Source organism: Myotis daubentonii, chromosome 3 (assembly GCF_963259705.1).
Source record: "Myotis daubentonii chromosome 3, mMyoDau2.1, whole genome shotgun sequence".
Lineage (NCBI taxonomy): Eukaryota > Metazoa > Chordata > Mammalia > Chiroptera > Vespertilionidae > Myotis > Myotis daubentonii.
This window is the reverse complement of record NC_081842.1, coordinates 163100835-163114209: the sequence shown is the minus strand read 5'-3', so window position 1 is coordinate 163114209 and position 13375 is coordinate 163100835. Positions and strand designations below refer to the sequence as shown.

The following is a 13375-nucleotide window of genomic DNA, read 5'->3' as shown; positions in this document are numbered from 1 at the left end:
TTGTTGTGCGCTCCCACAGGGGGTGCCGCTCAGCCAGAAGCCAGGCTAACAGCTGGTGAGCCTCTTCCACCTCTGTGGCAGCACTAAGAATGTCTGACTGACGGCTTAGGCCAGCTCTAAGCCATCAGTCGGACATTCCCCAAGGACTCCCAGACTGTGAGAGGGCACAGGTCTGGCTGAGGGACCCACCCCCCACCCCACCCTGAGTGCATGAATTTCATGCACCAAGCCTCTAGTTATATATAAACCTGTTAAATTTTTCTGGACAATGCCAGCATTTGGATGTTTTTTTAAACAAGTGAATTTCTCATTGATGGTGGGGGAACGTGCTTCAGGCTGCAAAGAGAGCATGGAGGTACACCCGTGATGAGCAAAGAAGTCAGAAGGAAGAGGCATTAGGAGGAGATGTCAGAGTCCTGCGAGCCCTCCGCCTGCTCACTCCTTCCAGACCTACCTTGCCCCAAGCCTACTTCCTTTTTAAAGAGAGATGGTGGAACCATGGCTGTCTCCTCTGGGTGATGTGTCTCTTTCTGAAAAACACATAAACATACATCTAGTGTGTTTTACTCTATTAATTAACCTGATTTTCCATTTTGCCCAGAATATGTCATAAGGAGTCTGTATTTTCATAGAACCTATTAAAACTGCTAGAAACAGGCCAATAAGCTCTGTAGGTCCCAATGGTTGAAGCTAAGCTTTCCTGTTTTACAGGGACTCAGAATACAAAGAGGTAGAAGCCAAACAACTCTCCTTGGTAAGACTCTAGTCCAGTGTGGCTCTATGGCTAACATTCACTTTAAAGGAGACACAATCAGAATGGGAACTTCGTCCCTTGCTTCACCCCACCAGCCTGACAAAGCCCTGCTTGACAACAGTGCCCCATTTGACATAGAAGAGGAGACCAAGGTGTTTTTCACACACTCCTCAGCAGTGAGGTGGAAACAGGAATTAATAGGAAAACATCGGGAAAAACTGTTTTCTTTAAAATCCCTTATTAGAGCCCTGGCTGTGGTTCAGTTGGCTGAGCATCATCCCATGCACCGAAAGGTCACCGGTTCGATTCCTGGTCAGGGTGCATACTCAGGTTGTGGGTTCAAACCCAGGTTGGGATGTGTATGGGAAGCAACCAATGGATGTTTCTCTCTCATATCAATGCGTGTGTTTTTTCTCTCTCTCCCTCTCCCTTCCTCTCTCTCTAAAATCAATAAAAACATACTTTAAAAAAATATGAAAATATAAATATTTTTTTAATTCCTTATTAGAGACATGAACATTTAAATTACTTTTTCATGTATACATTCACTTCATACATAAAAGAAGAAAAATACCATTCCTCCTAGAGAACTGTGAACCACTATTTAGCGCAGTTCATTTAGAGAACCTGCAATTTAATAAGACTGAGAGAAGGTTCGCCTAGCATCCCCTATATTTTTCCTCCCTGTTTACTCGATTATACAAGAACTTCCACAGCAAGCAGACCTCTAATGGTGTACACTTCAGTGAAAGAGAAATGGTACTTGTTGTAAAATAAATTCTTGGGTATAAGTAAATTATATACCACTTCCCATACTTTTTTTTTCAAATTGCCCATTGCTTTAAATGAAAACAGGCTTTAGTGAGAACTGTAAACACTCAGAACATTTCCCAAGGACCAGGCTCCCTTCTCCCTGCTGATAAAATGTAGTTATGTTTCCGTTTTCCTGATGAGCCAAGAAATTTCAAAACTTCATTAACAGCTCACCAGCAAAACCTGAGAACTGCTCTTTCAAACCGCTAGGATCCAACTTCCTTCCCTCTCTTAGCAAGTGAGCCCACTTTGCCTCCATTCATATTGAGGCAGGCTGCCAGGGTTCCGGGGCTCGAGGGCCCAGGGCCCACGGAGGGCTCTGGCTTCGCAAGAGGAACGAATTCAAACATGAGCCAGCATGGAGGTTAAAGGGAAAGTGCGTTTATTAGTGAAGCACTGAGGCCGAGAATGGGCTACTTCACACACAGCAGCTCCCCTCTAGTGAAACTTGCTTCCTTGGTTGAGGTTCATCTAACTGGGGGGTAGGGTATTCAATGAGGGGGAGGAGTAATCAGCACCTTCCGGGAAAGGGGTGGAGATTTCTCAGAGGAGCTCCTACAGTCATTTTGTGCCCTTCTATGACAGTGGTTCTCAACCTTGCTAATGCCGCGACCCTTTAATACAGTTCCTCATGTTGTGGTGACCCCCAATTTCATTGTTACAAATTGAACATAATTAAAGTATACTGATTAATCACAAAACAATATGTAATTATTTACATGTTTTCCGATGGTCTTAGGCGACCCCCAAAGGGGTCACGACCCACAGGTTGAGAACCGCTGTTCTATGCGCTTTCTGTTTATTGCAATGAGCGTACAATAATGCTAGTGGTTACCCTTAGGTGACATGAGTCTCCATGTCGGATCTAGCTGGTCTCTGCTGGTTTAAGCCATAAATCCTGTACGGAGGGTGGTCTTAGTATCTTCCTGACAGTTCCTTGCAGCGGTTTCGCCACATGCCCTGCCTCCAGATGGCACCACGGGCGTTCATTATACTTGTGCCACATAGTCGCTCACCGCACTCTGTCCTCCTGCACTTCACGGTGATGCTAGAGCTCTGATCCCAAAGGAAAACACACACACCTACTAACGTTCTTTCTAAAAATAGCACCACTATCCAGCCTTGCAAAGGCAGCTTCTTGCCTCCACATCCGCCAGGGAAATAGAGCTGGATGCGAGGAGCCTTTGCTCTCCGTGTGGCTCTGGCTTGACTGGAGACGAAGGGACAGAGACCAAAACAAAGCAGTAACCCAAATCCCGTTTCCCCATGAACCCCGAACCCCATCGTGAGGCTCTAAATATGGCACTTCAGCAGGATTCTCGTTTTTCACCCATCAATCACCAACTATCATCACATATGTAGCACAGAAGATGTGGCCTCCTGAGTGTGTGTGTGTGTGTGTGTGTGTGTGTGTGTGTGTGTGTGTGGTCTGGCTGTAGCTGTCCCACCCTCACCAGTATTAATCACATCATTGCTGGCTGCCTTGGCTCCTGGCTTATGAGTCATAAGTGGCACTTACATAAAATCTGTGCCTATATTTGTATTATCCCTCTTTGTCAGTTTGTTCAGATATGTAGCCTGCATCATGCCTCCCAAGTCATCAATGTCTCGTTGTAGTCACTGAGCCTGACCCCACAATTCAGACTGACAGGTGACAACGTGCTGACTGGATGTAGCAGCAACACAGTAAATGGCTGTGACACAAAGAAGCACCCACAGGCACACAGGGTGGCACTTGGTCATCAGTGAGTTGTGTTTTTCCAAAATACACCTCGCTGAAGAGGCAGCTACAATGCAACTGGATGTAAACACCTTGCCAGCTATTTTTGGAATAAGCGTATATAACCGTTTGCTCCTTATATAATTGACATTCCAAAATCAATGCCTTTCATGCAGAATACACCTAGCATTGGAACAGAAAGAGCCTCCAGGGGCTGTAGAGCATCTTTTGCTTTTCATTGGTTGTTGGTGTGTGTGTGTGTGTGTGTGTGTGTGTGTGTGTGTGTGTGATGCCAGAATAGTTTTATTTACAAAAGAGTCACATTGGAATCATGAGGTTTATTCTGAGCGTCACTAGAAAATAACAGCCTCCAGTCAAACATCCCATTCACCTGGGCTTTCGTGTCAGTCAACGCCGTGTGTCACATTTCTGGCGTAGAGCCGATGACAGTTGTGTCTACGCTCCAGAAACCTGTTCACGATCAATGCATTCATAGAAATAAAACTAGGGCTGATTTAAAGCATTTGGGCCAACAGCATAGAAGGCTGTGGATAAAAACAGGTCAGACTCAAGCAGCCAAATAGAGGTCTGATAGGCCATTTAAACATGGCGCATTGTTTTATAGATTGAGATTAACCCTCCTCCTCCTCAAACTCGGAAAACATGATAACCAGGCACACGAAAGATTACAGTTTAGCCTGTCCGGTGGGTGTGAGTCTGATAACTTAACAATAATATTTAACAGGGAGGGGCAGGACTCAGTGGCTTCCTCTTAACATTACCTGAATAGATTCAGTAGCTGTTTACAAGCAATAAGCTGAGTCTGATGGAACAGTCCTTTTCCAGCAAAGGCTATTAGGCCTCTTTCTATGTAGCTGCATTGAAGGCAGGCGTGAATGGCTTCAAAGAGGTCCCTAGAAGCAAAGCCTCAGCTGGGGATTCTTGCAGGTGTGTTATTAGGGAGTGCTCTTAGGCTCGGGCAGGGGTAGTAGCTGAGCAAAGATGTGGTCCCCGCTGGTCTGCTGCTGGGGTCAGCCTGATCTTGAGGGGAACACTGAGGCACAACTTGTACCAGAGTCACCCAGCCTGAGGAAGGGGCCAGGCTCCGGTGAGCCCTTAGCAGCAGCTGGGAGATGGTTGTACCAGCCAGGTGAGCGCAGGACACTAACAGGTCCATTGTGGTAGCTAAACTGATGGGACTAAATTTCTAGGAGCCTTGCTACATGGTGAGACATGTGGTTCCCATCCCAACCATGGCATCGCTAAAGACCCGATGACATGACCATGACATGACATGACCTCGCTAACCATCTTTTCCTCATCTGTAAAATGGGAGAGGCGGATCGTAGGGTTGGATTTCCGATGATTGACCTATACTCCAGCTCCAAAGTGCAATGATTTCAACAAGAGAAGTGGGGGAAAGGGATGGGAGGAGGGAGGCTCCCGAGGAATAACCGAAGTCTTTTCCTACTCAGAGAAGGGAGTTAATTAATGCAGATGTGTCCCTAAATGGCCACTCCATTACATACTCTTGTCCACCTGGAACCGCTCTGGATACACAGGCAAATCTAAGAAGACAGGCAGGAGAGCTGCCCTGAAGGCAGGTGTTCTAAAAGAGGAAGGCAAGGCTCTGTTCTCAGACAAAGCTCTTTCAAGGGAGCATTAATGCAACCAGGCAACCTCATTTAACTGAGTCCTGCATCAAAGCAAATCAGGGGCTGAGGCTGTCCCTGCAAAATGGCACAACCTCAGTAGCAAGAGCAATTTAGCAAAATCTATCACAATTATAAATACATTTCCTCTTTGGTTGCACAGCCCCTCCTCTGGGAATTTATCCTCCAGCTATAGGTGTATGAAATGACTTCTATATAAAGTTATTTATTATACTGATTTTTCAAAAATAGTCCAAGATTGAAAACAATTCAATGGTCCATCATAAAGGAACAACTATGGGACCGTCCATACAATAGAATATTGTACAGCCGAGAACATTCTGTGCTAATATGGAACGTTCTCTGGGAAATGTTGATATGTAAAAAAGCAAGGGGAGCCCAGCCGGTGTGCTCAGTGGTTGAGCATTGACCTATGAATGAGGAGGTCGCAGTTTGATTCCTGGCTCCATCCCTAGTGTGGGGCATGCAGGAGGCAGCTGATCAATGATTCACTCCCATTATTTGTGTGTCTATCTCTCTCTTCCTCTCCCATCAATAAAATAATATATTTTTAAAGCAAAGGGAAGAACAGCATAGATTAGTATGTCAACATAAACACATATGCATGTACAATATAGGTATGCTTCTTTCTATGTACAAAGTGGAGGTATAAAGATTATGTATTTATAGCTAAGTGTATCCATGGATATCTGAAAGTAGTTTTTCCGTGTATCTGGAAAGATACAAAAAAAAAATAAACTTCTATGAGTGGTTACCCATAAAGGGTGAGGAAGTGGGTAGATGGGATGGATGGAGACATAGGTGGGATCGAAAACTCTCACCAAATGCCTTTATATAATTTTTTTTTCAGGATTTTTTCCAATCACCATGGGTTCTTCTATAAGGAAAATGGAGTAGCTGTCTGATTAAAAAATAGTATGGAAATTTAAAAGGCAGACATCAATCAAAGCTGGTCGTCTCAACTTGCCTTATTTCATGCCTTCACTTTCAGAGATTGGCAAGGTTTGGTCCATATTTAATAGCTGCAGAGACCATATGGCTCACAAGGCTGAAAGCATTTACTGCCTGGCCCTTTACAGAAAGTTGGCCAAGGCCAGCTTTAAGTTAGAGTTGTTTGTGAAACAGCTGTGACTACCCTATCTGAGTTTCAGGTCCTGGAAGGTTTTGCCTTCTTGAAATCAGATTTTCTGACCACAAATAGGTTATGCGCCAAGAAAATGAGGCAGGATATTGAACAGGTTAAGAAACAAGCATAAACTCTGAGGAGATCTGGGCTTGTTCCTCGCCACTCTGTGGCCGTGCACAGGTTAACTTCTCAAACTCTGAGTTTCTTCATCTGTAAAGGTAGGTCATAATAGGCCTCCCTCATAGAGTTGTTTGGAAGGTTAAGTATGTTAATGCTGGCAAGAAGTTTAACACATACACACACAAAAAGAAGAAGTTTAACACAATACCCGTTAGTCTTATCATCTAATATTTTTATTTTTCTATAAACAGGGTGATGACCAGTTAAATGTATTTGGAGAGGACCCCACAGGAGGTGAGTTTTCTTTACTGAGCAAACTTGTCACTTGAGTGGCTTAGAATGTGTCTTTTTTATTAATCACCAGCAAAGAGATAATAAACTACCAGCAACATGTACTTTTCCCTTAGCCAGAGAACACAGGTAAGAGGGGAACTCTGTGCATCTCTCCCCTCCGGGTCCATGTGACGAAGCAAAGGGATGCCTAAGAGATGCACTTCCTCCAGCCCAGAGCACATTCCTCCAGCCCCGAGACACTCAGTGAGAAGAGGATGCTCTGGGAAAATATGTTTGGGAAACGCTAACACTCAATCGCCTTCGGAAGAGTCGCATATAGAACAGCACAGCAAGGCTCCCGCAAGTCCTGCAGCAGAGAGAGCTAGCGAACCTTAATAAAGCGTTCTTCAGTTTTTGAAAACACAAGTCCTTTTTCTGGATAGTAGTTACTATTCTGCAGTGTATCATTGGATGCAGCCTAAGAAACACCCAAATGATACTGCTTTATAATTTTTGTCGTTCAAAGTCTTGCAAAAACTAAAATAAAAATAAAAATAAAAAAAAATCCAACCACAATTAGGTACACATGAAACTGAAAATAGATTACATTATCTGAACTTGAGATTGTTCAAAACAGATAAGGTTCATGCTTGCCCTAAGTAAAATACCTCCTAACATTGTCACTCTGTAATAAATGTCATCATTATAGTCCATGGAAATATGTTTGTATTGACTATGAATACATACAAGTGAGTTAGCTTTCTAAATAGCCCCAACTCTAATCCTGCGCTGATCCATGAGCATGAGGTGATAAAGTGTCATTTGATAATGGCAAGAGCAGTATGTGAAAATCTCAGTCACCAAATGGCATCACGGGGATTCATGGGGATTCATGGGGAAAGGCACATAAACATGAGTCAAGTGCAAATAATGAGCTCAGACCCACCTGGATAGGGATTGATTGATTGCCTAATAAAGTTGCCCTTTTTTCCTGGTTATAAAATTAACACATTCATTATGGAAAACTTTTTAAAGTAGAAATTTAGAATCATCTAAAACCTTATGGACTGTGAGTAATCATGGTTAACATTTCTAGTACATTTTATTCCAGAGTGTTGTTTATATACCTATTTTCACAGAGTTGAGAATACACATGTATATACAAATATTACCTCCAATTTTTGTGCATATCATAAGCATGTTCCCATGTCATTCAAAACTCTCTATAACCCTAATTTGTAATGACTACATTACATGAATGTACCATTATTAATTTTAAAAAATAACTATTTTTAAAAACTGTAATAGGATACATATACCAAAAATAATAATAACCAGAGCCACTTTCCTAGATTGCAAATAAATTAAAAGATGCTCAGCTTCATAAAGTTAGCTGGAAGTCCAGAGGACGTGAGATGACCCTCTGGTCCCACAGGTGAAGAGCACCGATGTGTTTTTGCCTTGAATAGAAAGCTCCAGATTACATACGACTCTGCCAGTCTCCATGGGCTACTCTGTGAAGAGACTGGGGCATCTCTGATTAAAAAGAACAACAACAAAAATCATCCTTCAGTATAAAAAAGAAATTACTTCAAAGACTCCAAATTCACTTTTTCCTCTGCTTCCAGCTCTTTCTCCCCTACCTTGTTTCCCTTCTATCCCCAACCCAATTCTTCATGTCCAATATCTTTCTCTCTCTCTCTCTCTCTCTCTCTCTCTCTCTCTCTCTCTCTCTCTCTCTCTCTCCCATCCCCCCCTCTGTTGTTAGGCCTTTCACTCAGCTCATAATGGATTCCTGCAAAAAGGTAGAATTGAGTATATAGATGAATTACCCCAATTCCACTAAAAGTTTTATAACTCAGAAAAACGACCTAACTTTCCAAAGTACTGAGCATCTACATAAGGCATGAAGTATAAATCAGAGTGCTCTTAGTTTATTTAAAGTGTAAAACTTGTAATTTTGTCACCAAGATGGGAGTTAAAAACCTTCTCTCTCTCCAGGTAATTACATTCTACCTGTCACTTTAGTCAACTCACACCCATAGGATGAGCAAAAGCAGTTATTTCTGAACCAGGAAAAGATCCTGGAGCTCCACCTAGACTAGGAGCCCAGGGCTGACTCCATCCTGCCCCACTCTCCAGGCTCTCCCCACTGAGAGGGCTGGCTGCTCCAGGAACCCACACACCTCAGGGGCCTGGAGCTCCAACTGCATGCAAATTTTTCATGAAGTGGAACAAATCACAGTATCCTACATTGCAATATATTACTGTCTAGTCAATGTATCTTGCAATTTGTAAAGTATCTCCCTTAGCAATAGGGTTAGCAAGAATAATAAAGTATTCAAAATTGTCTTCCCCTACTCTATCTGTAGCCACATCTGTCCAGCTGAGGGAAGGATTTAGCTTCCATGTTGTTTTGTTTGTCTAGCCTGGTGCTCTGAAAACAAGACTTTGAATGTTAACTCTTGGTACCATCGTCCACACCCACCCACTGGTTTAGAATCTCTGCCCGGTCTTTGCCTAAGCATACAAAGAAACCTTTCTGGAAGTTCTTGTTTGTGGAATCAGCCTGCCATCCCCACTCCCACCCCCACGGGTGTGAGACCAAGCTGCTCAGAAATTAGCCAGTCGGAGAAGGACTTGAGCATGGTGAGTTCCTCTGACTCTCCTAAGGCCTGCGTTTTGAGCTTTTGCCATCCCCATTTGCCCAGGAGGGCCTGTAGGTCAGAGCAGTGTCTCCCAAAGTGGCTTCTACTGTATCCCGTTCTGAACTTCACCGCATCCTGAACAAGCCCACACCTTCTCGGCCTGCCCCAAAGCTCCAGGTCCAAGGCAGAAGGCTGCCCCTGCCCTGGCACAGTTGAGTAAGCGGCCTGCTAACTCTCACCACGCGGTAACAGGTTCAACTCCTGATTGCATGTAAAGTCTAATCTTCATAAATGAAGCCTGATGGCCTTAAGCAAAGGTGCAGTATTTGTCCCTGCTCCTCTCTGAAGCAGTCGTGGGTAGGACTGCTGTTTTCTCTACCCTCAGATCCTCACTCTAAACATATTTCGAATTTGAGGCACCCCTGCTTCCAGACTCAAGCAGTAACCACTGGCATTTTCTGAGCCTTGAGACTGGAGCTCCCAGAGCCATTCCCAGTTCAAGTTTTTGGTTGTGGCCACCTCTTCAGGGGACCTCACTCTCACCCGCGGTCTTAGGATTTTGGTTTACTTTAGGAAGATGTCTTAAACATACAGCGTCATAATCAAGGCCCAGGGACAAAGGGGGTCATTTCCTCATGTGGCCTATTCATTTACAGGGACCACAGATCATGGGTATTTGAACCAATTTGAGACCATTGGGTCCAACACCTTTATTTTACAAATGGGGAAACTGAGGTGCAAGGAAAAGAAGTCATTTGCCTAAATCAAGTCAGGTGACAGCAGGATAAAAAATGGAGCTCTTGTCTACCCATCCCTCCTGGCTGCCTACTACAGCATGTGACAACTGAGCATCTGTTAGGGATCCACAAACTCTAGAGGGTATCCCACTTTGCCAAGATGTCTAATCATACCTTTGCCTTAAAGCAGTGGTTCCCAAAATTCAGTCTTCACTTGTCACCTTTGTGATTTTTGCTTTATCTCCATACTACTTATTATGCCATATGTTATTTACATAATACTTTTCACTAAATTGACTCACTATTATTATTTATATGCATTTATTTTTAAAATAAATTTTATATCACTACCTTAAATGGAAAATAGCATTATTTTTTTGTCCATAGGAACTATTTGTAAACTATTGTCTTCCAGACTCTCTTTATCAAAGAGAGATTAGTAAATGTTTAAAAATATGAAGTAACTCACAACTGAGACACTTAAGAAATTTTTAAGTAATTTCTTAAAAATTATCTTTATTTGTGATTAATGTTATTTAATGGCTTATTAGTTTCACTACCTAAAGGTGATCATTTGTGTTTAAATGAAAATATGTTACTTGGGTCTAGGAATAGGCCATAATGGTCACTGGTGCCATTTCATTATGGACTATTAACACACTGACTCATCTTCAAGCTTCTTATCAAGTAAAACTACAAGATTTTGGTTTTTACGTAACATGAGCAAAACCAGGGTTTCAATACAGTACTTCCTGCCAATAACTTCAATTATTCTTACTTTAAAGGTTTCATGGAAGATTTGAGGAAGTGTAAAATTATTTTCATGATTGGTGAGTAACAGCCCTCAATTTTCTAATGCAACTGCTAATAATAACAACTTGGTAGGGGACAAGGCTATTCATTTCTCACCCTCTGAAGTCTTGCCTCCTTTTTAGTTAAGATAACACCCAGAGGCTTTCGGATTGCTGAATTCATTTGCACAGTTTTTTATTGCGTTTGGATTTGTATCGTTTCAGCACAGACAACGGAGGGTTCTCAATGGGCCCTCCCACTTCAGCACTCATTTCTGTGGGTTGTTACCTTGGACTGTCTCCCACATTCAGTCACCCGCCAAATCCTTACTGGGTGTTGGACCCATGCTGGGCAATGAACAGGGATCTCAGAGCTTCCATCTTAGATGAAAAAGAAGAACCAATCAAAGTTTTATCACAAAATTAGAAAGGCTACAAAGAGCTGAAATAGAAAAACTTACATGGGGGGTTTGGGGTAGGATTGGGTTTTGCCGGGAGCCGTCCATCCTTGCTGTTTCAAGGGACCTGGCATATATGACATACTGTTCTTAATATGTTTGCTCACCTTCTTGGCACTATGTGTTTTAACCAAGGTCACCTCTCTGAGAAAGGTTGTTTCCCCAGGTAGGGATTTTCCCCTGAAGTTAGGGAGGGAATAAAACCCCTTAACTAAGTGCCAGGCCGGTAATTAATCACTTATAACTACGAACAATCATGCTTAAGCTACATAATCTTTACTCCCTGTAATGGAGATAAGAAACGCCCTAACCTTTGGAATAGAGATTGATAGGATTGGAATCAACTGGTATAAATACAGATGTACCAACAGGACACACAACCTAGACACAGAACCTAGACACAGAACCTACACAGAACCTAGAGACAGAAGAACTTCACTGGAGAGATCATGGCAAAAGATCCTGGACAGAAGCTGGCCACAGAACCTAGAGACAGAACCTAGTGAGAGAACCTGGTTGAAGAACCTAGAGACAGAACCTGGCTACAGAATCTGGATAGAACATGGCAAGAGAACCTGACTAGAACCTGGTGACTGAACCTGGCTGGAGAACCTGGGCAGAACCTGGCTGGAGAACCTAGCAAGGGAACATGGCTACAGAACCTGGCTGGAGAACCTGGAGAACCTGGCTGGAGAACCTAGCAAGAGAACATGGACACAGAACTTCGCTGGAGATCCAGACCAGAACTTGGCTCGAGATCCTGGCTAGAGATCCTGGCTAGGCTGCTGATCAACTGAACACTGTCTCCGTGTCATTCCTTCTTCGCCGACTCCGTCCACACCTTTGGGAACCCCTGGACCTGCTGGGGTTAGACCCCAGCAGGGTTTTTAGTTTATACAGGGTAATTAGGGAAGGTTTCTCTTGGAGGTGACATTTAAGCAAAGAACTGAAGGAAGAGATGGGATGATTGAAGGGATTTATGGGGAGTGAGAGAAGGGAAGAATTCCAGCCAAAAGAACATGTGCTAAGCAGCAACAATTCTTGAGCCCAACCTGGGTTCTATAGCTGACTTACTTGCCTCTAGTTGACTTGACCTTGGGATCTGGATGGATTCTTGCCAAACTTATTTTGCATTCTTTCCAGAAAGTAAAAGTGCATTATTTCTACTCCTTACCAAAGAGAAACACATCATATTTTCAAAGAAAATTTTCCTTTCCCCATAAACTTTACTCAGTTCTCTTGGCATCAAGGCCAAGATGCAATAAATTATACTTTCTGTTTAGCTTTTATCTTAGGGGCCAAATTAGGATGAGGAGAGCCCCTTTAAACTTGGTGCTCAGGAATCCAAGGAATGATCCTTTAGACATCTGCATTTTTAAAAATACAGTGCAGAAAAGGCTTCTAAAAATAATACTGCATATTTTGTGGTTGTTGTTACTGTCTCTAACATGAATATTATTTCATATGTACCCATTGTTTAGCACTCACCATTGAATTTTGAAATGTATTTTCAAACATCACTTCTATCTGTCTAGGATAACTAAAGATTTCAGCTCCCCTGTCCCTCAATCCTGTGCCCTTTAGGTCAAATAGCACAATGTAAAATCTTTGGCGTCAGACAAAGCTTGAGATCCCAGAAGGTCTACAGATCACACTCAGAACTGCTGCTCTGAGCAAAAGGCTTTTCTTCTATCCAAACAACCTCTCCAGTATGTCAACTTAATGGCCAGTCACTATTCTAGTAAAAAAAAATATTTCAGCTTATTGTGTGGGCAGTAAAAGGTACAAAGCCACTGTGATCTGAGGAAAAATAATAGTTCTTCTAGGGTACTTACTGAGCTCTGCTTGAAAATTAAGGCTTTGGTTCCAAACACTTCTCGTCAGATGGCAGAATGATGTTTGGGGGCTGTGTTATTATTGCAGGTCAATTTGAGCTCGTGAAAATACTCAGGATGTCATATAGAGCAGTTTTGATGAGTTTTCATAAACAAGAGTCAGTTGATGTCAGTGAAACAAGTGTGGTTTTGTCTAGATGAGAAGATGGCTGGGTTTTTTTTTAGTTTTTAAATTATTATCTTGGTCTCTACCAGAACCACAGTGGAGCTATAGTGTTATGTAGTATTAGCAGAGGGTAGGGTGACATCCTCACTGTTAGTCATAAGATAAAATGAATGTTCTTAAGGCACTCTCCCCTGGTTTCAAAGTTCCCTTTATTCGAGCCCTTTTATTAGTTCCCTTTTATCCACAGAAAGGTCTAGACTC

General features: G+C 42.7%; 1 protein-coding gene across 2 annotated transcripts in view; it reads left to right on the top strand.

Moving 5' to 3' along the window:
- AK5 (adenylate kinase 5) overlaps positions 1-13375 on the top strand; it is a 198933-nt gene that overhangs the window by 144775 nt on the left and 40783 nt on the right. For both annotated transcript variants that reach the window (XM_059689152.1, XM_059689151.1), the window contains exons 9-10: positions 6458-6500; positions 10650-10694. In XM_059689152.1, the coding sequence (XP_059545135.1) occupies positions 6458-6500; positions 10650-10694 (88 nt within the window). The remainder of the gene's footprint in view (positions 1-6457; positions 6501-10649; positions 10695-13375) is intronic.